The 26,738-nt window shown below is 35.7% G+C and overlaps 1 protein-coding gene across 1 annotated transcript in view; it reads left to right on the forward strand.

The window, feature by feature from the left end:
- The window catches only part of NO66 (Bifunctional lysine-specific demethylase and histidyl-hydroxylase NO66), a 295,812-nt gene that overhangs the window by 85,567 nt on the left and 183,507 nt on the right, over positions 1-26,738 (forward strand). Inside the window, exon 8 of the mRNA XM_090407239.1 lies at positions 12,490-12,596. Coding sequence (XP_090263365.1) covers positions 12,490-12,596 — 107 coding nt within the window. The remainder of the gene's footprint in view (positions 1-12,489; positions 12,597-26,738) is intronic.

A 26,738-nucleotide genomic window follows, 5' to 3' on the forward strand; every position in this document is an offset into this window, starting at 1 on the left:
CTGCAGGTATATATACCAGGTGATCCAAAAGTCACAGAAAAAGTAAAAATTCAATCATTCGAAAAGTATAGACAATAGCACGATGCGGTTTTCTCGGAAATGCACAGAAAGACATGGGATTTTTTTTAATAACGAAAAATTTTATTACCAGAATAGTTACATTTGCCACCGACAGGTGGCGCTTCAGTTGTGTCAGTGGTTTGTGCAGTGATGTAGCACAGTTCGCAACGCAGCAAGGATTACAAATGCTCAATGTGACGTCTGTCATTCATTAGAATGGACGTCAGACGTAGCACAACACCCTGCACAGCATCGAAGAGTGTTCCAGCTGTAATTCCTGTCACATGATGGCGAATAGCTTCTTTCAACATGGCCAATGATGTTGGCCGGCCTCTGTACAGCTGTGACTTCAAGCAGCCCCATAACCAAAAGTTACAAGGTGTAAGGTCTGAAGATCTTGGTGGCCATTCGTGCGGGAAAGAGCGACTGAGGACTCGGTCATCACCAAATGTCAATCGCAGCAGGTGCTGGACAGGACCTGTGATGTGTGGAAGTGCTCCATCCTGCATGAATGTTACACTATAGAGTGCTTGCCTCTCTTGCAAGGAGGGAATGATGCTGTTTCTTAAAAACGCTGCATAACGCTCCTGTGACAGAAACAGTTCGAAATGTACCACTGTGGACTTGCTCAACGAAAAAGGGGCCTATAATTAATGACGCAGTGAACCCACACCATGCTGTCACCTTTGGCTGATGCAAAGGGGTTTCTACAATTGTGCCTGGGTTCTCTCGTGCCCAGATGTAGCAGTTGTGTGCATTTACACTTCTGTTATGTGAAAAGTGCGCCTCGTCAGTCCACAGGACATTTAACAGCCAGTCTGCATTATTTTCCATCTGTTGAAAAGCCCAATTTGCAAATTCATGACGTATCTCGAAATCGGTTGGTTTCAGTTCCTTTACGTGTTGGATTTTGTAAGGATACCTCTTGAGGATGATCCTGAGTGATCGCCACACAGTCCCGTACGAAATGCCAGTTCGTCTTGAAATTTCATGCGCACTGCATTTCCCATGTGCGGAAGCTGCCGATTGTGTGTCAGTCTCGTGTTCAACCTCGTGCACAACTTCAATAGTTTTTTTGGGTCTCCCGCTTCTTGCACGTGCTTCCAAACTGCCAGTGTCCTCAAACCTTTTCATCATAGCTATCAGTGAGAAACAAGACATCAGTCCCTTTCCACTTCTAATACCTCGCATTGAACGATAGGTGCGCAAAGCCACATTTGCACATTCAGAGTTCTGATAATACAGCTTAACTAAAAGTGCTTTATCTCGTAACGATAACATGCTTCACCTTGGCAGAACTTTTAACTTCAGTAATAAACATTAAATGCTAAAAGTTTAATTTCAGTTGAAAATTTAATTATCACTAGGTTAGACTATAATAGATTTAGTTTAATCCTTTATCCCAGTGAGAGCAAACAAAGTTTGCGCCTGAAAATATCTTCAGGACTAAATATAGTGTTGTACTATCTTATCCAGTAAGTAGTGCAACACCAAGGCAACTCGTGGCAAAGGTGGAGCAAGCTACCAGGCACTTCTAACCTAGTATCTCCCATAATGCAAAACACATTTCCTATGTGGATATGTATACTGTTATGCATTAAAGGGATTGGCCATCTACCCAGACTAGTTTCGACCTTTATTGAGGTCTCTTCAGTGGGAGCCAGGCCCAGAGCTGGAGATACCAGGCAGAAGCAGTAGCAAGTCATCTGTGCCTATGGGAGTTGCCAAAAGGTTTATCACCTTTTTTAAAAATTACTCTGGATTTAGAGAAAGATGTTGAAAATTTAATTATCACTAGGTTAGACTATAATAGATTTAGTTTAATCCTTTATCCCAGTGAGAGCAAACAAAGTTTGCGCCTGAAAATATCTTCAGGACTAATGGTGTTGCACTACTTACTGGATAAGATAGTACAACACTATATTTAGTCCTGAAGATATTTTCAGGCGCAAACTTTGTTTGCTCTCACTGGGATAAAGGATTAAACTAAATCTATTATAGTCTAACCTAGTGATAATTAAATTTTCAACATCTTTCTCTAAATCCAGAGTAATTTTTAAAAAAGGTGATAAACCTTTTGGCAACTCCCATAGGCACAGATGACTTGCTACTGCTTCTGCCTGGTATCTCCAGCTCTGGGCCTGGCTCCCACTGAAGAGACCTCAATAAAGGTCGAAACTAGTCTGGGTAGATGGCCAATCCCTTTAATGCATAACAGTATACATATCCACATAGGAAATGTGTTTTGCATTATGGGAGATACTAGGTTAGAAGTGCCTGGTAGCTTGCTCCACCTTTGCCACGTGTTGCCTTGGTGTTGCACTACTTACTGGATAAGATAGTACAACACTATATTTAGTCCTGAAGATATTTTCAGGCGCAAACTTTGTTTGCTCTCACTGGGATAAAGGATTAAACTAAATCTATTATAGTTTAATTTCAGTATTCACTACATCTGTAATTTACGTACCTTACGGTTTAAATAGTGACAGGTAGCAGCAGCTCTCTGGGACCACTACAGCGCCACCTGTCAGTGACAAATGTAACTATTCTGACAATAAAATTTTTCGTTATTAAAAAATAATCCCATGTCTTTCTGTGCATTTCTGTGAAAACCGCATCATGCTACTGTCTATACTTTTCAAATGATTGAATTTGTACTTTTTCTGTGACTTTTGGATCACCCAGTATATCCCAAAGCCTGGAAATTGGCCTATATTCAACCCATTCCCAAAAAGGGAGACAAATCGCTGTCATCTAACTACTTCCTATCTCACTCACCTCAATCCTATCTAAACTGATGGAGAAAACCATCAATTCTCAGCTACTACTCTACCTTGAAGGTACCCAGCTATTAAGCGACCACCAGTACGGATTCCGCCGATGCCGATCAACAGATGACTGCTCTCATATATCATCCATCTCTGGACATATACCATGGAAAAATTTGGCAAATCCTAAGTAGTTGCACTCGATATCTCTAAAGCCTTTGCCCATTGTCTGGCACAAAGACTTACTAAGTAAACTTCAAACATTTGGACTGTCTCAGGACTTCTGCAGATGGATTGCTAGCTTCCTGTCTGGACTCACACCATGTGTAATGGTAGATGGCTCACTATCCAACTAATGCTGGGGTCCCACAAGGTTCAGTTCTCTCACCGACCCCCCCTCCTTCTATACATCAATGACCTACTTCAGTTGACCTCCAACCCAATACACAGTTCTGCAGATGACAGCACATTGCACTCCTCCCTTTCATTTGATGAACCTTACCCTACACAATCCACAGAACATCAACCACAACTTCCCTTAACGCAGACCTCCAAATCATCCTTCGATGGGGCTCAGATAACCTCATCAACTTCAACGCTAGTAAAACCCAGTTCTATCTTATTTACCACAAAAAAGAACCATTTTCCCACAGTATTATTTTTGATAACACTCAAATTCCCAGACAAGATGAAATTTCTCTTCTTGGAATTACCATGACATTAGGCCTCTCCTGGCATAAACACATCACAACCATTGCATCCTCAGCTTCCAAAAAACTAGGTTTTCTCTTTCGCTTAAGACGTTACTTCACTTCAGAACAGCTGTTAACCTTATACAAATCGCAAATCTGCCCAGCTATCGAATATTGTTCTCAAATTTGGAGTGGGGCTCCTAAAGGCTCCCTCAAAATGCTTGACTCAATACAGAAGAGAGCAATTAGACTGATAAATGATCCATCTCTTACTGACTCACTCCCCCCACTTTCACATAGATGTTTAGTCTCTGCAATTTGTGTATTCTACAAATATTTTCATGGAAAATGCTCATCTGAAACACCAATAATTTCCCCACTCTGTACTAAACCCATTGGAACATGTACAGCCACCTCCCAACATCCCTTCACAGTACACCTTGAAACCCACAGAACAGGTTTCTTTTCCTCCTCCTTCATCCCTGCTACTGCTGTACTATGGAACACTCTTCCCCTTGAGGTATTTCCCAAGGAATACAATATACAGGCTTTCAAATCGAATGTTAACAAGTTCCTCCTTTCCCATCCCACTACCCATATACTGTACTAAAGTACTATAGGTTGACCAGCCAACCTCTCGTATATATGGGCCCAACATAAAAAAAAAAAAAAAAAAAAAAACTTGAAAATAGTGTGCCAAGTGCATGAATCAGGAGAGAAGCTGTAATTGTGAGAAGGCTGTTTAGGTGACATTGTGTCATTGAAAATGTAATTGTTTGAAGTTTCAACAGTATCATAATAGTAGCATCAACAATATCACTAATTATCAAAAAATATCACTGAAGTTCTCCATCTTTTGCATCCAGCTGCTGGGCAGAAGTCTCTGAAATTTTTCTTCTTCTCTGATGGGTCACACTCGTCCAGTTATGTCTTGCTTTTCTTATGATCTTTCATTCTGTTATGGCAAGCCTAGTTTGTGATCTGTCTTATGTCTGAATGTTTCACCTTCTGTGCTTTTTTAATTCCCAAAATACACTTCTCCACTGTTGATATACACTTATGTTTTGTCAAGAACCAATTTTGGCACTATCAGTGTTAATGTGGGCAATATAATGAAATCTGGCAGCTTTCTTTTAAGAAAGAATTAAGAAATGATCATTCACTGGCCCAGTAATTACTCCATGCTTTGGTTACTCTGGACTGTATTTCAGGTCTTGGCTATTGTATAATATTGTTTATCCCAGATAAGTATGCTATAGCATGTATTCAGTGTTAATACTATCTAGAAAGATAGAATTTTTGATCTATTCGTCATGATTTTTGTTCATTTCATTTATCTCCAACTCAGTGGAGGACTTCTAAGAAAATGGTAATATCAACAAATTTAAAATTGCTTAATTTCTTTCCCAAAAAACTGATATCTTAAGGTTATTGGAATATTTTGTTTAATGCCTTTATTGATTGAGAAGTAATCTCCCATTCTTTCTGTGTAAACAATTGCTTCACTTTTGCTGTAAATAGCTTGGATTAGTTTGATATATTTAACATTTGCACCTTGTTCCAGTATGGTATATACAGGGTGGTTCAAAATTCCACATACAAACTTTGAGGGGAGGTAGAGAACATCAAAATCAACCTTATTCACATAGGAAAGCATGACCAGAAATGCCACCCAAAAGTGCTAGGTGGTGCTGTTCACCAGTGCTCCAAGTGAGCAATTGGGGGATCCTCATTCAAGCTTTCAATGACGTATGAAGAACATGCATCATTTTACAAACGCTGAGATGGCAGACATGCACCTCCTTTTCCATATCATGTATCCAACTACTATTGAACTGTTCAGTTACGCCTAATAAAGTTTTTTACGCTACTTACTGCCTTGTGTTATTTCTGTATCTTTGTGTCCTTGTTAGTACCTTCCTGTGGCATTTCCAGTCATGCATTCCTATGTGAATATGGTTGATTTTGATGTTCTCTACCTCCCCTCAAAAGTTTGTATGTGGAATTTTGAACCACCCTGTATAAGAGCAGCTATGGAATCAAATGTTTTATTATAATTGTTAAAAGCAGTGTATAAACGTGAGTTGTATTTGTTAGACCTTTTAATAATTCAATTTATTGTAAGCAAGTGGTGGGGGTGCTTAAGGGTCAGAGCTATATAACTGAGAGGAGACTTCCACATAGCCTTCAAAGGAATGTGGAGAACCGATCAGGGCTTCTGACCTAATGTCCAATCTTCACCTTCTCGTGGTGCATCCTGTTAGGTATTATCTACCTGAATACTGAATGAACGAGGATGGGCTGGCTGGCAATTTGGGATTTAGCCAACCAATTTGTATTCTTATTGGCTTAAACCAAAATACAAAATGATGGTACAACATGACAGAATTTCATCCCGGCTGAGGCATCTCCCGGTCAAACAAGGCCCCTGTTGTTTTCACCAGGGAACCGGGGCAAACAGCGAAAAGTCAGCTACTGAAACAAATATGAAAACACACCCCAACTCAATATCACCAGAGTTAAAGATCGGTACTATCAACATAAGAAGCCTGAATGGCAAAGAAATGGAGCTTGCTGAGGAATTAGATAAGTACTAGATCGACATAATAGGGGTGACTGAAACAAAAAAAAGACAAAAACTGGTGAGATCTTTTTGATTTGAGCAATAAATACAAAATGTTATATTCAGGCAATGACAATCAAGGAAAAGAAGGAGTAGCCATAGTATTCAACACAAAATACGAGGCTTATCTTCTTGAATGGCAGGCAGTCTCAAGAAGAGTGATGTGGGCAAATATGAGAATGGAGAACTGGACAATGAAATTTATTTGTGCCTATGGTCCCACAGAAGATTCTACTAAGATAGAAGTGGAGGAATTTTTTGAGGCTTTAAAGCAGTGTTTCTCAAACATCAGATATCCACATACCCCTTCTTAAATTTTCATTATTACCAAGTACTCATTTATCAAAATAATAATAAATAAATAAGTATATTTCATTGTAAATGTCTATATCATTTATTTGTAAGAGAACAAAATTTGGAATAGGTTCCTTTTCATTTCCCGTCCATGAAAATCCACTTTTCAAGTGATTCATATCACACCGAAGATTTTTCATCTTCTTCTTCCTAGTTGGTCATCTAGGGATGTCAGATGACACACCCTTATCAATTTCATTTGATCCAAATACAATATCAACGTTTTCTTGTTGCTTATAGCTACTTGCATTTGCTATATGGCTCTCTTTTGTGTGTTTTATAAATCCAGTCTTTAACCAATGATCCATACTTAAGAATTTGAAAACTAAAAAAAATTAACATATTTACTTGAATATAACTCACACTTTTTTCCCAAAATTAAAGTTAAAAAATTGTGGTGCAAGATATATGCGAGGATTTTCAGGAAATAAAGTTTTCAGAAAAGAACTGAAAATGGTGTGACTTACCAAGAACCTCTTATTCGCTCTCCCTACTTTTGGCATTGAGAACAGTTTCTTTGTGTGCATTATCGAAGTCATCTACCCAAATAGCTTCAACTTCTTTCCCATTATTTCAGGCAAAAATTACCTGTAATTTACAAGACTTGAGATATGTAACGAATAATCCATCTCGAATGACTAATGAGAAGGAAAAGCAGAGCACAAAACAGACAGCAATGGTAGGCCAGTAGAGATAGAGCAGTTAAGAAGAAGTGCATATGATTGGTGCGGTATTAACAAAAGATCATGCGAACCAAAAACAAAGGCAAGCCAACAGTTGAGTTGAAATGCTAATTCTCTTAAACAAATTCCATAATATCTGACACACATTCACTATATATTTCTTAGTTTTAACACTTCACGGTGAGGTGGTGTCAAGCAAAACCATATGTTGCAACATATGGTTTTGCTTGAGTCTATACAGCAGTTTCTGTTGGAGGGAGATGTGATTCATTAGTAAGTGCTGTTTTTATCTCAGTTGTCTCTAATTGCACTGTTTGTTAAGAAATATATATTGCGCAGACTGCAAATGTCTCTGTACCTTATTCAGTGATACAATAAAACTACTTGTTTTTCTTGCATCTTCAGTATTAGTGAAGATGACGCTGTTTGAGAGGGCTTGTTGTTTACCACAGGGAGCGAGTTACTTTCACCAGGACGTGAACGTCATGGCGATAGAACTCGCAATTTGAGTAGGAGAATTCATACATAATATATAATTTATTGAGATATATATACATTTAAATAATTCTTTTTTCTTAATGATTCCATGCATTAATGATGCATAGCCGAAAATTTTCACATACCTACTGAAGACCTTTTGTGTGCCCTTGGGGATACATGCCACACTTTGAGAAACACTGCTTTAGAGACACAATGAAAAAGGAAAAGTTGGTTCTTATTGGGATCTAAATAGCAGAGTAGGAAATGATTATCAGACATACAAAAATATATTGGGAAAATTTGGAGAAAAGAGCAAAGCTAATAATAATGACAAATAACTGTTGGATTTCTGCTCAGGACATGAACTGGTTATTACTAACACAATATTCTAACATAAAAATGTGCACAAATTCACATGGAGAGGCAAGGAATAAGAAAAGTCTCATTGAGTATGATATTCTTGATAGTGATGTTTTCTTTTAAATAGTGATCACTTCCAGTTTCAAATCCAGATGATTTGAAATTGGAAGTGATCACTATTTAGTCTTGAGCAAGATAAAATTGAATTTCATATTGAAAAGAAGAACACGTAAGAAGTTTTAAAGCGAATAAAAGTTGAGCAGCTCTCAGATGTGAACTGTAGACTGAAATATACAAACATTATTCAAGAAAAAAATGAAAGAGTTTGAGAGCAGGAATCAAACCTTGGAGATTCAGTGGCTAGCCCTGAAGAAAACACTGATTGATTCAGCCGGAGAGGCATGTGGTGAGGTTGTCGATAAGGATAGAAAAATCAGAACTCCATGGTGGACACAGGAAGTTTAAGAGGCAGTGAAAGAAAAGAAGAAAGCATATCAAAAGTTCCTGGCAAATAAGTCAACCTATGCTCTTAACGAATACAGAGACAAATGTAAGAAAGCTAAACACTGTGTAAAACTTGCTAAACAAAAGTCGTGGAAGGACTTTGGCAAGAACGTAGAATATAAATATCAAGAAGGTGGCAAGATATTCTGGAGGATGTTGAAGAAGCTCATTAATGGAAGAAAGAATGCTGTAAAAGGAATTAGAGATGATAAAAGGTGACATGAAAACAGGAGAAAAGATATCCTTGAAGTTTGGAGTAATTGCTTCGAAAAATTGCTAAATGAAACGAGCAGTGATGACAGCATGGTGGTAAAAAAAACGCCGACCGGCATGCAGTCAGGAATACATATCCATACTTGAAGTAGAAAAAGCCATCAAAAGCCTGAAATGTGGAAAGGCAGCAGGAGTAGATGATATTTGACCAGAAATGCTCAAGTATGGAGGTATAAAAATCTTACAGTGGCTGCACTGCATAGTTCAGAAGACCTGGCCAGAGAGATGAATTCCAGATGATTGGAGTAGAGCTTCATAGTACTCATATATTAAAAGGGAAATAAAACTGAATGTGAAAATTACAGAGGTATTTCTCTACTGAGTGTTCCTGGTAAGATATATGCAAGTATACTTGAGAAACATTTGAGAAGGATTGTGGAAGAGAAGCTTGGTGAAGAACAAGCTCGATTTAGGCCAAATAGAGACTATCAGGATCAGATTTTCACTTTACAACAGATAGTTGAGAAATCGTGGGAATATAACAAAGATCTGTTTTTAAGTTTTGTAGATCTTGAAAAGAAATATGACAAGGTGCCAAGAGAGAAGCTATTCGAAACGCTACACTTATATGGTGTCAATGTTGATTATATCAAGCAATACTTTGTCTTTATTTGAGTTGTAAGTCAGCAGTTAGAATGAAGATGGTTTAATGTTAAATCTGGTGTCAGACAAGGATGTACTTTATCCCTTCTGTTATTCATTATCTGTATGGGTCACATTATGAAGGAAAGTGGTATTAAACATGATATCAGAATTGCAGGCGTTAATGTCAACTCTTTGCTTTATGCAGATGATGTTATACTTTTAAATAAATCTGCTGCAAGTTTGCAAGGTTCGCTGACTAAATTGAATAACTTTTGTAATAGATATGGTATGAAGGTTAGCTTTAAAAAGACAAAGATAATGAAAATAGGCAGAAATATTGAAAATATCAACTGCATTGTGAATGAGTAACCTATAGAACAAGTCAAATATTTCAGCTACTTAGGCATGATTTTTAGTGAAGATGGTAAATTAAACATGGAAATTGACAACAGAATCAACAAAGCTGATATGGTAGGAAGTCAACTGAATAAATTCATATGGAATAAAAGAGAAATTAGCCAAAACACTAAATTAGCTGTATAGAAGACAGTGTTCAAACCAATTTTGACTTATGGATCTGAGAGCTGGGTCAGAAGTAAAACACTTGACCAAAGACTAGAGACCGCAGATACAAGAGTCCTGAGAAAGATTAGGAGCAGGAACAGATGGCATCAATGGCAATATCATATTAAAAATGAGGATATTAGGAAAGAACTTGACATTGTGAACATCTAGGAATGCGTTAGCAGAGCAAATCTCAGGTGGTATGGTCACTTAAACAGAATGGGCGAGGAAAGATTGGCAAAACAAGTGTTCTCTGCCAGGTTGGCAGGAAAACGACCGAGAGGAAGACCAAGATATAGGTGGATTGATACGGTACAAAGTGCTTTAGACGATAGAAATATAAGATCTGATAATATTGGAGTGTTGACAAGTAACAGACTGATTTGGAGATAAATTGTAGATAGGAAATTAATAATGATGTAATTTTTTTCATGTAGTACTATCATATCCTGTACACCCCTTGAGGGTACATGGCAGGAATTTGATGATGATGATGATGACAACTCATCATACCTTCAATTAAATGCACTCACTGTCTCTGCATTCACTTTCACACAATTCATTCCAATCACCTACCATTCTCCATGCAAAAAATCTACTCCTCACTCTCTTGCTCACCCTCCTTATACAGCTTCCATGGATGGCCTCTTGTTCTTCTTCTGTCTCCATACATTCTATGAAAAATTTTATCCAGATTAATCTGGTATTACCCCTTATCCACTTATACGTTGCTTGGAAAGAAATGAACAGATACCCCATTGGCAAGGTGCATCGTGCCATGTAATGAGTCACATGCTATAAATTGGAGGAATATGATGCAAAAAATCTACTCCTCACTCTCTTGCTCACCCTCCTTATACAGCTTCCAATTCGATATTGTCAGCATCCAGGAATGCATTAGCAGAGCTAATCTCAGGTGGTATGGTCACTTAAACAGAATGGGAGAGGAAAGGTTGTCAAAACAAGTGTTCTCTGCTAGGTCGGCAGGAAAAAGACCCAGTGGATGACCAAGATATAGGTGGATTAATACAGTAAAAAGTGCCTTAGAAGCATATCCTGTGCACCCCTTGAGGGTATATATAGGGAATTTTATGATAGTGATGTATGCAAATAGTCTTGATGTATAAAGATTTTTTTCCCTAAACCCTGCTTGCTTATGTGACTAGTTTACTTCTAGTTGGTCTAAAATTCTGTTTTGAATAATTAATGAACAATTTGTAGTTAAGATAAATAAAATAGATTAGTCTATAGTTGTTTATATATTAGTTCTTCTTGTGGAAGAGCATTCTGTTTGATTTTAACTACTGATCTAGAATGGATTCACTGATAACATTATTCTAGAGTTTCACCAGAATAGGTAAGTATTCCGATCCAAATTTTAACAGTTCATCATTTATCACATCTTTGTCAGAAATTTTCCTATTTTCTGCATGCCTTGATCTCCAGAACAGTTTTTGGATTCAATGTCAGGCCCATTGTGAAAGAAGCTTATTGGAATTAGAATATAGTTTCTTATAGAAATTACTTGCTTTTTTAAGATTTCATCTCTGTTTCTTGTGGATTCACCCTTTTGATTTTCTAGTTGTTCCTCTTGCCTGTAGAGATCTCATCTTTTGCTTATTTTTAAGGTAGTGTTATTTAACAAGGCATCCCTGATTAATGTAGCATTCCACATGGCCTTGCCAGTCTCTTTCTCTCTCTTTACAAATTTGTTGAGTTCAGCAGGTAAGGTTTTATTTCTTGGCAAGTCATTCCTACTCTTGAGCAATAATTCTCATTTTCTTAATAGTCCTTCAGTAATATTGGTGAGAATCTTTTCTTTTTCCTTGAGTTATTTGTTAATGATTGGTTTATTTGAGGCTTTAATGCTGTTTCGAATAGGCTGGTGTTTGTTTCCTAAGATTTATTCTGTAGTTCTGTGTTGAGATATTGAGATTAATTTTGTATGCATTACTATTATTAATTATTTGAATATTACATTTTTCTTGAATCATGTTTCTGTTTATGTTAAGACAGGTCTCAATACTGCATGTAATTAATCTGTATTAAAATTAAATATATTTATTATCTCTGTCTTTTGGTTTTTATAATGGATTTTTCATTTTGAACTGGTATGTAATCTCTTTCAGCTGTTATTTGGAGAACACCATATCCATACACTTTCAGGTTTCCTCTCGACAAAATAGACAAACTAATTTGTCACTTTTGGGGATTTACTTAGTGCATGCTGAACTAACTTTTCTCCTCTGAAACTTCAAGTTCCAAAGCCATATTACCCAGTTGATGCCTCTTAGATGGAGAATCTTATTGCCTGTTAGTCATGAAATCCTCCATTACCATGGAGTGCAATTGTCTTCATTTATTGCAGCATCTACTATGTTGTAGAAGTTATCTACTTCTTTTTCACTATTAGAGCCTGTTGGTACATGACCCATACTGAGGTCATTACTGAAGATAACCTCTACAACATAGATTTCATTTAAGTGGTTAAAATTATGCAAAAGTTTTAATTCTAAAGATTATTATTATTTTTTTTTCAGCAAGGTTGCTCGGTTCGACTCTTGAATCCTCAGACTTACTGCAGATCAGTGTGGAAATTAAACTCTATTCTTCAAGAGTATTTTGGAAGTTTTGTTGGAGCAAATGTGTAAGTCTAATTGAATATCATATTTAGAAGCATTCTGCTGAACTATTCCAAGTTTAAGAAAAATAACTCATTTGCAATTACTTTATAAATTATACCAAATTTGTAATTGTCATCATTTCTTCACATGTTCGTGGGTGGGGATGAGGTGGGTTGGGATTCTCTGGAATGTATGATATAATTAAGTTTACATCGTTATTAGCATCTTGTTCAATAATATCCTTCCAAATTAACGTGTTATTTGTCAAGTTTCTAGTATTGTTCAGATCTTACATTTCAGTCTTCTAAGCTTCTATTGACAGCCAAGTCTTCTTCTGGGTCTTTTTCTTACCATCGTGGTATCAAGCACCTATTGTTACGTAGTATGCTTATTAGTTTTGTTTTCATAACACGCATTGTCGGCACTTGCGATGTGCCCGTTATGGAAATTGTTTTGTTAAAAGTGATATATAAAGCAGTCAAAAAATTGATGTACTTACCAGATTTGATATTTGTATTACTTAAAATAATTTTATTGTAATTTAAAAATATTAAATTTTGTGTTTTTATGAAGACATTCTCTTGTCGCTAACGGAGACAGCGTGTCAACCATTATTTATACCTAACTTTCTTGCTTGCCACTTTTGTGGAGTGCACATGCTCGCCGAGAAATTTGATGAGTGATTGACAGCTGACAAGAAAGCGTTTGGTATCTGGGTAACGGCTGTAAACAAGAGACCGTTCGAGAGGAATTTAGAACACAGGTTGGCAGATATTTAGGTTCGGAGGAACTTGAGTTTTTTTATGTGACAGTCGGAGGAAAATTAATAGTATATTCTGAAAAAGGAATCGTGGAACTATTAAGTTTTAATGTGGAGAAATAAAAGAAAATATTGAGTTTTAAACGGAATATTGGAGAAACACTAATTGAAAGATTAATAGTATATTCCAAAAAGAGAATCATGGAACTGTAAGTTTTTTTTTTATTGGAAGAGTTAAGACTGTCAATAAGCATTTAGTGAATAAAAGAAGAATTTGCTATTTACATTCTAAAGGAATGTTTGAGAAACTCTGATTAGGAAGTTTCATCTGACTATCATTTCTGCTGAAGAAAAGAGATGGAATTAAGTTCAGAAGAATTAATGTGTGCTACATAAGTGATGAGAAAGGATCCTGTAAAAATGAAGAATAGAGTCATATATCTATTGAAAAGGTCCTTGACAGAGAAAGAAACTGGCTATGAACATTTTGTGATTGTGCAAACAAAGTGTTTAGTCTAGTCTTGAGTGTAAGTTTATTTTTAAAAGGCCTTGGATCCAATTAATTTGTAGTTATGTAAAGTTGTTTGAAGTGTATATATATTGTTTTTGTTTTATTAAATGTGTTTATTTTGTATTTTGGTCTTGAGTCAGTGATTATTTGGATTCTGAAAGAAAGAGTTAAGATCATTGCACCAATTGGTGCAATGATCTTAACATTGTTTGATTGTACATCAGTTTGGGCACACACACATGTGCATAAGTTTTCAGACAACCAGTCTAATGAAAAACCAACAAATTGCTAAGCATATTAGTCATTCAAAGTTCCCTAAGTGTCTGTCCATAATTTCCTTTCCACTAGAAACTGATTCACCTTTTCTTCTAATACAATTGGAAAATAAGAAAATTCTGTACGTTACCATCACTGTGTTTGATTACCGTCTCCGCCTGGTCCGACTTTTTTTGTTGGATATGACTCTACACTTTCAACAGGTTGTGTCCACGTGGAGGTCATGTTGTTCATCCGACAAGGCCTTTCTCTGCACTTTGGCAATGCTAGCATTTGTCTCAATCTCTAGCAGGTCACTCTGGTCAGCATTACCGTCTCTGGGAAAACTCTTCCACTACCTCATTCCGGTAGGACTTCTACTGATGGCCCAAAACAGTGGACAAGACTTCTCACGTACCGTCCGTCCGGTACCCATCAAGCATCCATGGGGAAGAGCTCATCATCCGACATCGTAGTACTTTCTTCCACTGGTCAGCAACCACAGGTCCAAGCGAGAACAGGAACAAACTCGAGAGAGCTTGAAACTCATGCGAATCCTTATTTATGTTATCTCCGTTGCGCCCTCTTTTCCGCTTCAGAAATTTTTACACGGCACTTTCCCTTGTGCCCTTAAGCTGTTTCATCATAACTCTGCTCCTTGAGGAATGCTCTTTTCGGGGAACGCGGGCTCAATTTGCCTTCCGCGTAAGCCTTTGCCCCAGGCATTACGCTAAACTGGGTGGCTAACACACGACCTTAGTTCATACTTGATATACAGTTCTCATACACTACAGTTTGATCGCTACAACTTACAAAATGGAATTTCCATTTAGATAAACAAAATTCATCTTTCCTTTGTACTTCACATTACAGTTATTCATTTTTTCTCCCTCTTACAATTTGTTTTCCTGCTATAGTACAAGTATTTTTTAGTTGTTATTTTATTCTTGTTAGATCTTGAATGAAATAATTTTTTTTAATGAAAATTCCTCATTTGAGATCTAACACTATTTTGCTAACCTTTCCCTCTTCTATTTTGTTATAACTGTACCATCTTAGATCACACATTCTTAAAGGTTAATCATGTAAAGTTTCTTCCTAATATCTTCATTTATAATATACTTCTGCAACTAATGATATATACTAACTCTCCTAATTTTTAATGTGAACTTGTCTTTTTAATGTGAATTTCATCCATAATATGCTTAAATGTATAATCTGTTATATAGTATTATGGGTGGGCTAAGGATTAAATAATATAATTTGGCTCTAGAGTTTGGTTAGGAACCCTGTCCTGTATCCAAGTGATATTTTTTTCAAGCTTCTAATCAGCAGAGTGGTACTGGTCTCATAGTGGGTGACAAAATCATCTGCCACATAAAGACATTCATAACTATCCATGCCATTATTGCCAGTGGGTTTCTAAGGTTTGGTTCTTGTTTTCAAACTCTTTTTCACTTACTCTCAGTAATATTTGCATATTTTTGTCTACTGTTCATGTATGAAATTGCTTTGATTCGTTTTAAAACTTTTGTACATATATGTAATTTTTTTTTTTACCCAAGGTGATATTCATTTTGAAATGATCACCATTAGGAAACGATTATTTCATATTTCAAACCCTCTGCATACTTGTTATAGTAACGTTCTGTATTTCTGTTACATATTTCTAAAACCCTACTTTGTGTTTGTTTTTCCTTACTTAATGAAATGAATGGTCAACTGCCGTTATTTATTTCTATTAGATCTTATTTCTCATGCTCTGTAGTCTAACAAATTTATTTGTTTTACAACTGTGCCAGTTAGACTATGTATTGAGTGCGCAATTATAAGATTTTAAACTAAAGACAAAGCAGATATTGTTAGCATTCCCTGCTTATGTTAATCTTTACCTTTAATTTAGTTGTGATTTAATTATTGATCACAAACTTATGTTATGCAGGTTCAAAATGTTTAGGATAGTGCATTGACAGAATCAGTCCAATGTGTTGTTTGCAAATCATTTAATTAAATCAAAAAGGAATATTTACAGTTGATTCACATTAACATAAACTGTGATATACAGTTTATCACAATTCTTTGTTATTTTCAATTCTTCCTAATTCAAACTTAGTTCTGATTTACTTCCTTAAAGCTAAATCACAATCTAGAATATCCTGCCAGTCATATATATACAAACTGACAATATAGCATACCTTCAGTAACCTTAATTCAATATCAATTTACATTTTCTTATTGTAGCCATAAACAGTACAGACCATTGATGTACATTTTTGTTCAGAATTATCACATATTTATTTATTTCGTATCCAAACACAAGTGGTACAGCAGCAAGTAATTGCTACAGCATTATTTACAACCAATTAGGATACGCATTACACATAGAACAGCTTAAATTTGATAGGTGAATTATACAGGGAATAATAAGTAAAATATGAAGGAAACATAAGGTCAGATATTCCTCAGAATCTTGCGCAATAAACTGCTCTTTCTGTGCAAAATCTAAGCTCTTCTTTTGTGCAAAGTGGTTGTAGAAGGGGAGCAAGAAAAGAAGGTGTTCCATGGACTAAGTTGTCACATACTCATAATTATCTGGTCCAGTGAGGTATCCCCGTTTAATGAGGTTTTGTTTTCAGCGCCCTGCCGTTCGTAGTTTGTTGAAACTTTTCCAAGTATTTCAGTCCAAGCGGACCGTGTGGAATATGTTCGGCTGTTGAATCACCACTATTATTCTCAGGGTATAGTGCATACCATTGTTGACGTCTTGTCTTTGGTGTTTTTAGGTGGTTCAACGGTTGCTTGGAAGCTATGTCGGGATCTTAATCTTTGGGACACTGTAGTCTGTCCAAATAGTGGGTGGCGCTCATCATTCATTTATCTGCTTCTTTCGTAAGCTGAGAATGCAGATCTTCGAATTGAAGGGGGGGGGTGCAATACCACTCAAAATATACAGGTCTCTTAGTGGTGTTGGTTTCAGGCATCCAGCAATTAAGCAGCGGCAGCATTCATTCAATGCTGCGGCTTAATTAATTAGTGGGTCAAATTTTTCAGCATGGCAGGGTCTGGACCATACAGGGAAGGAATATTCAGCAGAAGGATAGAAAAGGGCCAAGGCAAAAGATCTCATGTGCAGAGTCTGCACCCCATTTGGAGGAGGTAAGCTTTCTTAGTATATTGTTTCTTGCATTAACTTTTGCCTTTGTTATTTGTGTGTATTTTATATGAAAGAGTGCGAAGGAGAGTTACATCGAGGTAGATTAGTTTCCAGGATTGTTATATATTAGGGCCTTCCCAAGAAATCTGTAGCTTCATGTTAGCTTCCTTATTGTTAACATGGAAAAGGCCAGTCTGTGTTTTCAAAGGGTTACGTTTTAATTGATTATTGCTACAATATGTCGTGAGACCATTTAAGGCAAGTGATGGAGTAGATTTAATGGACTTGGAATTTTTTGATTCAGTAGCTATGCAAAATCATCAACATAAATAAAATTTCTAGTTCCTGGAAAGATTGGGATATCATTAACATAGATGTTGAAAAGTAATGGTGATAACACACTTCCCTGGAAGATACCTTTTTTTGGAAATGAAGGCGGCTCTTCCTACCCCAGATCCCCCGAAAAAAAGTCTGTTTTCCAAGAGTGATTGGATCAGGATGACATGGCGATAGTCTCTAATTATTCCGTATATTATATTTATATTATATTTCTGAGAGTGAGATGATTTATGGTATCATATGCTGCAGTTAGGTTTACAAAGACTACTCCTGTGGCTAGTTTTTGCTCATAACCAATTCCTATATTTTGAGATGTTCAGCGTTTGTGATATATAGGATTTGCCTGGTCTAAAAGCACATTGCTCAGCAATAAGATGGGGTTCAATTAAGGGTTGTAGCCTATTCAAAAATAATCATTCATAGAGTTTAAAGAGGTTACTGAGTAGTGATATAAGTCTGTCATTTTTTGCTTTTCAGTTAGTGTTTTCCCTAGTTTCAGAAAGGTCACCACTTTACCATGCTTCTAGATAGTTGGTATACTTTGGGTTCTGAGGCAAGTGTTATATAGGTTTAATAACCACTCTTTAGTTCTGGATCCAAAACGTTTAATTTGTTCATTATAGTTATCATCAAGGCCCGCATATATTCTAGGTTTTAATAGGTTTATTGCAGCGTTGAATTCAGTGATCGTGAAATTTGAGTTAATCCTATTTTGTTCCTCACTTGGGGTTCTAAGTATCTTATTTTTTTGGTGCTTTTTAGGGAATTTTCCCTTCAGCAACATCTGAGCAAATTGATTAGCTGTTACCTGTAGATCCTCACATGGCTTAGTGAAATCCTGCCTTTCTGCGTCTATAAGTCATATTAAGAGCTTCTATTTTTTTGTCCACGCCTTTCCTCCGCCATCTCGGAGCATATTTCTCCTGCATGGATAGTATCCTCTGAGAAGAGATTGGTATTGTAAAGTTGTAATTAGTATACTGGGCTTGTATATTACTGGAAAGGCCTGGAATGTAGTTTTTGCGATATCCTGGGGAGACGTGTTTGGTAGAGACTTTCCTCAGTATTTTTATAAATTGGAGATATTCTTGAGGGTTTGCGGGTGGAGAACCTTTCCAATTAGCATTTTTTGAAATGAAATCGTAGTCTGTAAAGGTCTGTGTTAGCTTTAATAGCTGGGTTGAATTGAAACATTATAGGACTGTATTGAGTATGTGGAAGAGTTTAAAAGCTTTTTAACATAAGTGCTGGATAGTTCTGAGCTAACAAATATGAGGTCTGGGTTATATTCCCGCTTCTATCTGCCATTGCTGAAAGATGCAGGGAGTTTAGGATTATGTATCAGGTTTAGAGAATAGTTTTCAGCCCATTTTTCAACAAGTTCTCCATCTTCATAGGATTTTGTGTAACCACCAGTTAATACGATGGCTGTTAAAGTCACTTAATACAACATGAGTTATGTATGCATTATTATTGAAGAGGATTTTAAGGAAGTAGAAAGCTTCTTCTGGCGGTTTATAAACTGAGGTGAGAGCTTTTTTAAATGGGATTGTAATAATCTCAATGTTTTTGTTGTTCGTTGAGTCAATGGACGATGGAATTACGTTTTCTTTAGTAAATATTGCACTACAATATTTATCATGGGGTATCTCTTTGATGAGTTTGATGCCATGGATGTAAGGTCTGGCGGCGTCTTCCCCTCTGTGAGTTTCTTGCATACAGAGCCCATCGCAGTCATTATCTCTACAAATATTTGCAATAAAATGTTGTTTGACACTGGAGAAACCTTCAATATTAAATTATATTATTTTTAGGCTTGGCCTCAGGTAGGATCCTTTAGGGCAGAAATTTGGGAGCATTTTAGTTCAATCACTTGCGTTTGGTTGATAGCAGCTTTAACTTCCCCCTAATGGGTACTAACAGGGTGCAGGAACGAGAACCTAGCTGCTGTGCGCCCTTCTTATCACATACATAAGCACTTACAATTGTCATTCAGCACTGCCTTTTTAATGATTCTTTTGTTCACATGCAAGAGCTCCTTCTTCTCTTTCTTTCCTTCTGCTAGCTTGTTCTTGATTTTTTGCCAAATTTCTTCTTTGTCAAAGTCACCTATTATTCCATGCCTTATAGGATCTTTAACATGGCAACAATGTGCAGTTCTTTCCTTTCGATTCCCAATATTGGACCTTACGTGGTGGCGGTGGTCCCAGGTAAGAGAAGGTTGAGACTCTTAAGACAAACGACTCATCTCTTTCAATGACTGACCATGGACCTTATGTGGTGGCAGACCCATGTAAGAGAATGTGAAAAACCCTAAGACAAATGATGTGTCTCTTTTGATTACCGACAATGGATCTCGCATGGTGGTGGACCCAGGTAAGAGAAGGTTGAGAACCCTAAGACAAAGTCCTTCTCGAGGTATTGCCTTATATAGGCCTGGACTTCTGTTGCATGCATACACGCATCTCTCGAAACTTCCAAATATGATCACATATTGACATCAGACCATGATGTTACTTTGCATGTCTTTTGAAATTGCCATGTATGGCAATTCTTAGAATTAGACTTACTAATTAGACATGAGTTAACAGTGTTATAATGTGACGTCATGCGCCACATTATTTTAACAAAGGCTCATGACTAATTTATTATAAATATAAGATTATTACAGACAAAATTTGACATTTCTTTAAGTGCAATCTCCTTAGAAAAATATGTAAAAGCAAACATAAGTTACTTAGTTACATATCATGAGAGATTTTATACTCTTTGCATTCTGAACTAATCCAAAGATATAATTATCAATAAGGCTTTCTCATTTCTTATATGTTCTCTCCATGTAAATTTTACGCATCATGTTAGAACATGTAGTAGTGATGACTAGTCCATGTACTTTTAGCAGCTTTATGATTGTTATTATATTAGGTTTGCTCGTTTTGTAAATTATTCCAAAAATTTCTGTGTCAGGGATTCATTAGCATGCACACACACACACGTGCAATTCTCTATTTGCATGGTGGATTGGTTCCAGAAAAAAATATGTAAAAAAGAATACAGTGCATATGAAAATATAGAAGAATGGTTCCAGATGTGAAAATCCAATACGAACAATAAGTTATTTTCAAACAAAACATATGAAAATCATTGAAGAAAACTCTATTTAATTTTGATCGAATATTTTTTATTAAAGACTTATTTATATATATGTGTGTGTCTGTGTACATATGTGTATCATTTAAAAAAAAAAATAGTGTATCACTAATAAAACAAATTCGAAAAGGGCCCAAATACACCTGCACATATGGTTATTAGTTAAATTTTATTTTCCGTCACTTTCTGACAGTAGCCGCATTCTTTTGTGTGAGACTGGAATTAAATCACTTCCATCACTTGAAACACTTTGGCCATCCTGTTCATACTGCGATGGCAAAATGTTTTCTTCAATAAAAGGAACTAAATTAGTGCTAATTTCCAATAATTCTGAAGTTTTTTTTTGTTTTTTTTTTACCACGAACTGTTATTAATCCTTGAGATCCTGTTTTGACTAGATTTTTGTATAATTCTGCATATCGCACCATACATGACTTCAGTTCACGTTTAAACTGTTCAGCTCATTCAGTATTTGGATCATGTGTGTAAGAAAATGACTTTGCAATTTACTAACCATTTGAAGCCTTTCTTTAATTAATCCTGCAGCGAGTGGAATCTCTTCATCATCATCACTAACGGCCTTATCAACCGTCAATTCTTCAATATCAGCAGACAAAAAATCATCAAATCTTTCTCTACCAATTGCATGTGCTAATCTGATGATATCGGGATATTCAGTTGTATGCAAAGGTACAGGGTTTTTCACTTATTCTGGCCAAGTAGCTTTCTAGCATGCATTTAAATCAATTCTGATAATGCCAACTTAGCAGGTTTGATGCAATCTAAAATAGAAAATTTCTTCCACACATCAATAACTGTCAGTAAATCATCCTTATCAAGTTTATCCAAAATGTATTGCAATGTTCTTCTCATGTAGCAAGTTTTGAAGGTAGCGAACTCGCCCTGGTCTAGTGGTTTTATTAGATAGCAGAAAACAAAATTCCACGTTCGGGTGTTCTAAAAACAGGATGGTCAGGTGCATTGTCTATAATCAATAAAACTTTAAAGTCTAGATTTTTTCCTCATCAAATAACGTTTAACTTCTGAAACAAAACATTGATGGAACCATTCATTAAAAATTTCTTTAACCCAGCCTTTTTTGCTTGCCTTCCAGTGCACTGGTAACATGTTAAAATCCACACCTTTCATTGGGGATTGATTAATGAGCTTTAATATATGATCTCCTGAAGCATTGCTGCAAAATAATAGTCACATGATCCTTAGCTGTTTTAAAGCCACCAACACTTTTTTGTGATTTTGCTATATAAGTTCTACTTGGCATTTTTTTTCTAAAAAATAAGGTCATTCTAATCTGTATTCAAAAAGTTGATCAGGAGTGTAGCCACCATTTTCAATCATTTTGGACAGTTTTGAAAGAAATTTCCTAGCTGCCGGCTCATCATCTGCAGTTGCAGCTTCTCCTTTTATCTTTACGTTATGAAGCGTGGATCTTTTGAGAAATTTGTAAGCCAGCCTGTGCTTGCATAAAAAATCACAACTGTTGTTTATTCTTGTTGATTCCTTTTCCTGAATCTGTTTGTACAGCCATAATGCTTTCTGTTTGATGACATTTCCATCTAAAGGTATTCCTTTTTGTGAGCAATCTTCTATCCACATCACTAGGACCTTTTCCATCTTCACTTTTATAACGTCTCTCGCGTACGATGATGACTTAGCACCTAATTTTGTTCCATAAAGAACAGATTTTCTTAATTTTTCTTAATTGTTCTGACGGTAGCTTCGTTCAATCCAAAATATTTCCCTAAGGATATTGAACCTTCTCCAGCTGCTAAACAATCTAAAATTTGGATATTAGTAAAATTATTACTAATTTTACTAATTTGATATTACATGTACAAAACTTCAAAAATTAACACATACCTGTATAACTATTGCACGAACAAAACATTCATGAACAAAACACAAAACGTGTAAACATAATTTTAATGGAAATACCATTTTTAACAGAACTAAATTCAGACAGAAATTTTAAAATAAGTGCCATTTGATGCCAAATCAAAATATACTGTGTAAAATAGAATTGCCTTTGTTTTCTAAACTGTGTTATTTAGAAATCGTGTAAAAAGAGAATTAGCTGTATATATATATATGTGTGGGTGGGTGACTGGATGAGTGGCATCTCTAGTTTGCTGTGTTTAAAAGGCTAAGTTCAGATCCTACTCTGGGATTATAAAGGGAAAAAATTCTGCTAAATATGAAAAATGCAAATTCAAATTTTTCCTATAAGTGAAATTTAATTTCGGTTTTTTATTATATTGTTATAGCATAATGCTGGACCATAATGCTGGACCAAAAAAAAGTGTAAATAAATGACATAATACTTATCCTCACATCTCAGAAAATTGAACATATACTTCACAATTTCAGACAACAGTACAGATGTTCATGTTGATGATCCGAAGGTGGCAGCACTTGTCTGTCATATATTCTCTTTTATTTGCTTGAAAATGAACAAGTCATGAGCTCAACTATTGGGGAGCAGTTAACAGTGGAGGCCATCTGTCTACTGATTTCCAAAAAAGTTAGGACTTAAAAAGCTCTGCATGCTCCAGTTTGGGGAATTAAAAAAAAGACATTTATTTTTTTATACTTATTCATGTAGTTAAAATAATGAGTGTAAATAAATGAAAGTATTCATATGATTGTGTTGTCGTAGTCACTCTTTTTGCTTACTGATAGCGGTACCATTTATGAACGGTTCAGCAACTTGTTCTGGTTATTTGGGAGCAGTGGGGTTTGAAAATCCTATCAGCTGTTGTTTTGGAATAGCCATTTGGGGGGGGGGGGGGAGTTTATAGTTCTGTCTTTAGTTGGTCATAATTTTGCATAATATAAATATGAAAATATAAAGATAACATCCTGTATGAGAAGGTTTACAACACACATCAAGAGAAACACCACTTGCAATTGATGAGAGCATCAAGATAAGTTTTCCTTCTATTTGAAGCTCTAATGTAAATTTGATAGTACGTTTGTAAGAATTAAAGAATGGAGAAATTGTTGCAGACTTGGAAGGTCAAATTTCCAAATAATAAGAATATCATCGACATATCTTCACCAAACCACTGTTTTTAAATTCGTTTCTGCAGGGAAATTCTCAAGTTCTCCATAATATGATCGGGGGGGAGAGAAGGGCTGTCCATTGCAAATCCAAATCATTGCTTGTAGAACAGATTATTCTACTAAAAATTGGACTGGAGGTAGTTTTAAATAAGCTAGTGACATCTGGTGAAAAAGAAGTCTTCAGTGAGGCTCGCAACATTTATAGGAACATTAGTGTTAGTAAATAGAAGTAGTATGTCGAGACATGCAAGGATGTTAGTAGATGATATGTGTTAACTTGATAGTTTCTGGAGAAAGTGGGATGATTTTTTGATGACTTTATGTGATGTCCTAATAGATAAGGTATTGGAAAACTGATGCAATCTATGATTTGTTTGCAAAGGAACACCAGGTTTGTGCATTTTAGGAGACCTGTAAAGTCATGGAGAAATAGGATTCAACAACTTAAGCTTTTGTAATAAATCTGGAGGCCAGTTTGGGACATTTTTAAATAAATCATTGGGTTTTTCATGAGTCATCCATATAGGTCATGATCCAGAATTGAGCATGTGAAGAGTTAGAAAGCAAAACTTAATCTTTTCATTATAATCTTCTGTATTTAGAACTGCTGTTGTATTCCCTTTATCAGCTCTCATGATGATAATGTTTCTATTTTTAGTAGTCGAGCTTTCTTTTCTGAGAAATATTAGATCTTGGAATTTATTTTATTATAAATAAATTTATTTCAACAACTAATAGATTCCTTCTTGTTACTGAACATTCTTTAGTCGTAAAACATTTTCTCTTTAAATACATCTACAATCTCAACTGCTTGATCATCCATAATGATTTAGAATTATTATTATTACCTGACACCTTCAGGGAGTCCAAAGACTCATCGAAGGAGGGCACCTACTCTACAACTCTCCATCTCCACCACTCAACATCATCCATCCATCATTCACCAACCATGTCATCTACACAAACGCCATCTACTGTCTCCACCACCACTAGTATTTTCACAGACAATCACAAACATCCATTATTAAATTAAGGGGATATTAAATCCCACATAGTTTTAAAACCGAATAAGAAACTCAAAGATTGGAATCAGATATTCCGGTATTGCACTACGTGCTAGGATCACTTGCATTTGCTCACGCCGGTGCTCGCCGATACTTTATAGTTTACTATATTCTGCAAGAAACTCTCTGATTCCAATCTTTGAGTTTCTTATTCGGTTTTAAAACTATGTGGGATTTAATATCCCCTTAATTTAAATAATGTTTCCATTGCCGAACCATTAAGTTACTTAAGCTCTTTATACTTAAGTAACTTAATGGTTGCACCTGTTTGGAAACTCGTATCACAGAGTATATAAGTTCTTTTCGCTGTACACTTTGGTATTAGGTCTAGCTACTCACTGATGAAGCCTTAAAAAAGGCTGAAACCAGTCTGGGTAGTGACCTCCCTACCATAATGTAATAACAGCATACATTTCCTAGGAAATGTGTTTTTACATTATGGAAAATACCTAAGAATAGCGATCAGAATTTCCGACTTTGCTGCGAGTCTTCCAGTATTGCACTACGTGCTAGGGTCACTTGCATTTGCTCACGCCAGTGCTCGCCGATACTTTATAGTTTACTATAATCAGCAAGAAACTCTCTGATTCCAATCTTTGAGTTTCTTATTCGGTTTTAAAACTATGTGGGATTTAATATCCCCTTAATTTAAATATTGTTTCCATTGCCGAAATGAAGCTTATTAGCTCTTTATACTTAAGTAACAAACATATATGCCCACTTCGGGATATAATCCACAGCCAAAAGGCTGTGGAGAGCAGATATGCCAACCAGGCTGGCCGAGTGGTTATCAATTATGGATGATAAAGCAGAACATCTGTGAAGAGTAATGCTTGAATTTAAATAAAAATTGTTAATCAAATTTATATTTAACAGTCTATTTATTATTCAATAAATAAGAGAAAAAAATATTTAAATGTTCTTATTTTATGTCTAAGTGTTACATGTTTATCATTAATACTTTTAGAAAATTAAAAAATCATGTGTTAATGTTGCAGTTTATCTCCTTTCCCCATTTCAGCGTTTATTTGTTGTAAGCCTTTTGGCCTCTCATGTGGGAGAGCTGTAAAACTGATATAATACATAATACAAATATTTTTTATATCATTCCATTTTATTTTATTTTATATATTTTTTATATTAAATATAAATAAATAAAATAAAATATATAAATTGCAATTAGTTGCAATAAATTGTTCGGCTAATTTTTTAAACACTTGCCTCTACAACCATCCTACTTCACAATAAATAAACTGAAAGTAAAATCATTCAGGTTCAGTTTAATTTTATTGGATTTCCTCATGAGATATATTTACTTAATCCTTACCAGTTTTATAGTACATGCACAGTTTAAATAAAGAATAGTAGTACAGTACCTTGACTTGCAAACTTAATTTGTTTCTGACCACGGTTCGTATCTCGAAACCCAATTTTCCATTATATCTTATGAGAAATCAATCTGTTCCCAGATTCAAAAATTAAAAAAAATTCAAAAAATAAAAAACTATTCTCAACTAAATGAAGAAAATGCAAAGAAATGGAGAAGGAGCATTTTTACACTATAAATATGCATTTTGTATACCATTACATATTAATTTTTATTTAAGAAATCTTTGGTTTTACACGATTAGTGTTAAAATCAATTTTCTTGTGGCTGGTTTTGTGGTTCAGGAGTTTTCAATTTGTTGTCATCAGTTGCTTCTTTTTGTCTCTTAGGTGAGGGAGGTTAAAAAACCTATCCAGCATTGACTGAATCTGTTGTTTCCTTCACATCCTTCTAAAGCGATTAATGACATTGTCATTTAAGATATATTGGTGGCACTAGAAACAACACCTTGATTTGGATGC

This window comes from Typopeltis vanoorti, chromosome 17, assembly GCF_054136105.1.
Source record: "Typopeltis vanoorti isolate ZY-2024b chromosome 17, IOZ_Tvanoo_1.0, whole genome shotgun sequence".
Taxonomy (NCBI): Eukaryota; Metazoa; Arthropoda; class Arachnida; order Uropygi; family Thelyphonidae; genus Typopeltis; species Typopeltis vanoorti.